Source organism: Seriola lalandi, unplaced genomic scaffold (genome assembly GCF_002814215.2).
Source record: "Seriola lalandi dorsalis isolate HSWRI2012SDOR001 ecotype SW California unplaced genomic scaffold, Sedor1 jcf7180002054524, whole genome shotgun sequence".
NCBI classification, from domain to species: Eukaryota; Metazoa; Chordata; class Actinopteri; order Carangiformes; family Carangidae; genus Seriola; species Seriola lalandi.
Window position 1 is genome coordinate 1 of NW_019525077.1, and position 1,268 is coordinate 1,268.

Genomic DNA, 1,268 nt, shown 5'->3' on the forward strand with positions numbered 1-1,268 from the left:
TCTGCAGGTCTTCTTCAACAGCAGAGATACTGTCTGACAGAGAGGAGATCTGCTCCTGAATCATCTTCATCTCTCTGCTGATAGTCTTCCCCTTCTGCTCCTCTTCCTCCCTCAGAGCTGCCAGTCTGGACTCCTCTTCCTCTTTCAGGAACTGGTGGAGCTTGTTGAACTCTGCTCTGATCTGCCTCTCTGTGAACAACAGCTGCTCCTTGGAGTGGTCAGCCATTTCACTGTATGTTTTCTCCACTTCCTCATATTTGCTCCTCTTGTCCTGTAGAGACTTTAAGTCAGATTTCAGCCGCTCCTTCAGGTCACTGACTGCTTGTTCTACAGGAACCACCTTGTGAGTCTGGTGGAGAGAAAACTCACAGACAGGACACACAGCTCTATCTTCATCCTTACAGAACAATTTAGGCTCTTCTTGATGTTTACTACAAACCACATTCACCTTCTTCTCTCCCAGTTCTGTCTCAGACGATCCAGATTTCTGTCTCCCAGCAAAGGAATCAGCCAGTTCCTTCAGTTCAAAGTTTCCAGGTGGAAAATCCTTTGAGGATTTCCTTTTACAAATGGGACAGTTTTTGTTTTTAGCTTGTTCCCAGAATGTCTTCAGGCAGCTTGAACAGAAGCTGTGGTTGCAGGTCAGAGACACAGGATCTTTGAAAGTCTCTGAACACACATGGCAACTCAGGAAACTTTCAACCAGAGCGACTTTCTCAGCCATTTCCTTGGTATTTTGATTATATTTAACAGCAAGACTCACCAAGTCACTGTCTCTGCAACGTTCTGCTTACAGTCCTGTCACACCCTGTACTGACATCTGAGCAGCGATGACAATGTAAACAACTATTTTCATTTTCCTCACCTCTGTCATTGGTTGAATTTTACCAGTCGGAAACGCTGCCGTGTCATTTTGTCACCAGCAGATGGAGCTGCCACAAAGTGTTTCAGAGAGAAATATTAGACTCCTTGTTTCACACAGCACAGTCATCTGTAGGCAAACAACACAACATTGAAAATGTCTCATCATTCTGATCCGTCTCTCCTTTTCTCAGCAAAGATTATGTAGATCAGAGATTACATAGATTATAACATTTCTACAATTCACAATAAGAATGAATCAAGGAGAGTTTTCTGTTCACTCAGTTAGGAGTGAACGTCTACACTGACACCAGACCAGTTTGACAACATTTTTTGTTTCAGCAACTGCACCAGGAAACATTCTGCCAACATGTCAGTATGAAGATGTTTATTTCCTCCAGATAGAT

General features: G+C 43.4%; 2 protein-coding genes across 2 annotated transcripts in view; both read right to left on the reverse strand.

The window, feature by feature from the left end:
* Nucleotides 1–4: 4 nt before the first annotated feature.
* Nucleotides 5–832, reverse strand: LOC111660970 (E3 ubiquitin-protein ligase TRIM35-like; the record flags this gene model as incomplete). Its single annotated transcript, XM_023414423.2, has 1 exon — nt 5–832. A coding segment is annotated over exon 1 (720 nt), but the record flags the coding sequence as incomplete, so codon positions are not given.
* An 84-nt stretch (nt 833–916) lies between these two features.
* The window catches only part of LOC111660928 (E3 ubiquitin-protein ligase TRIM35-like), a 1,747-nt gene continuing 1,395 nt past the window's right edge, over nt 917–1,268 (reverse strand). Inside the window, exon 2 of the mRNA XM_023414371.2 lies at nt 917–991. Within this exon, the coding sequence (XP_023270139.1) occupies nt 917–991 (75 nt within the window). The remainder of the gene's footprint in view (nt 992–1,268) is intronic.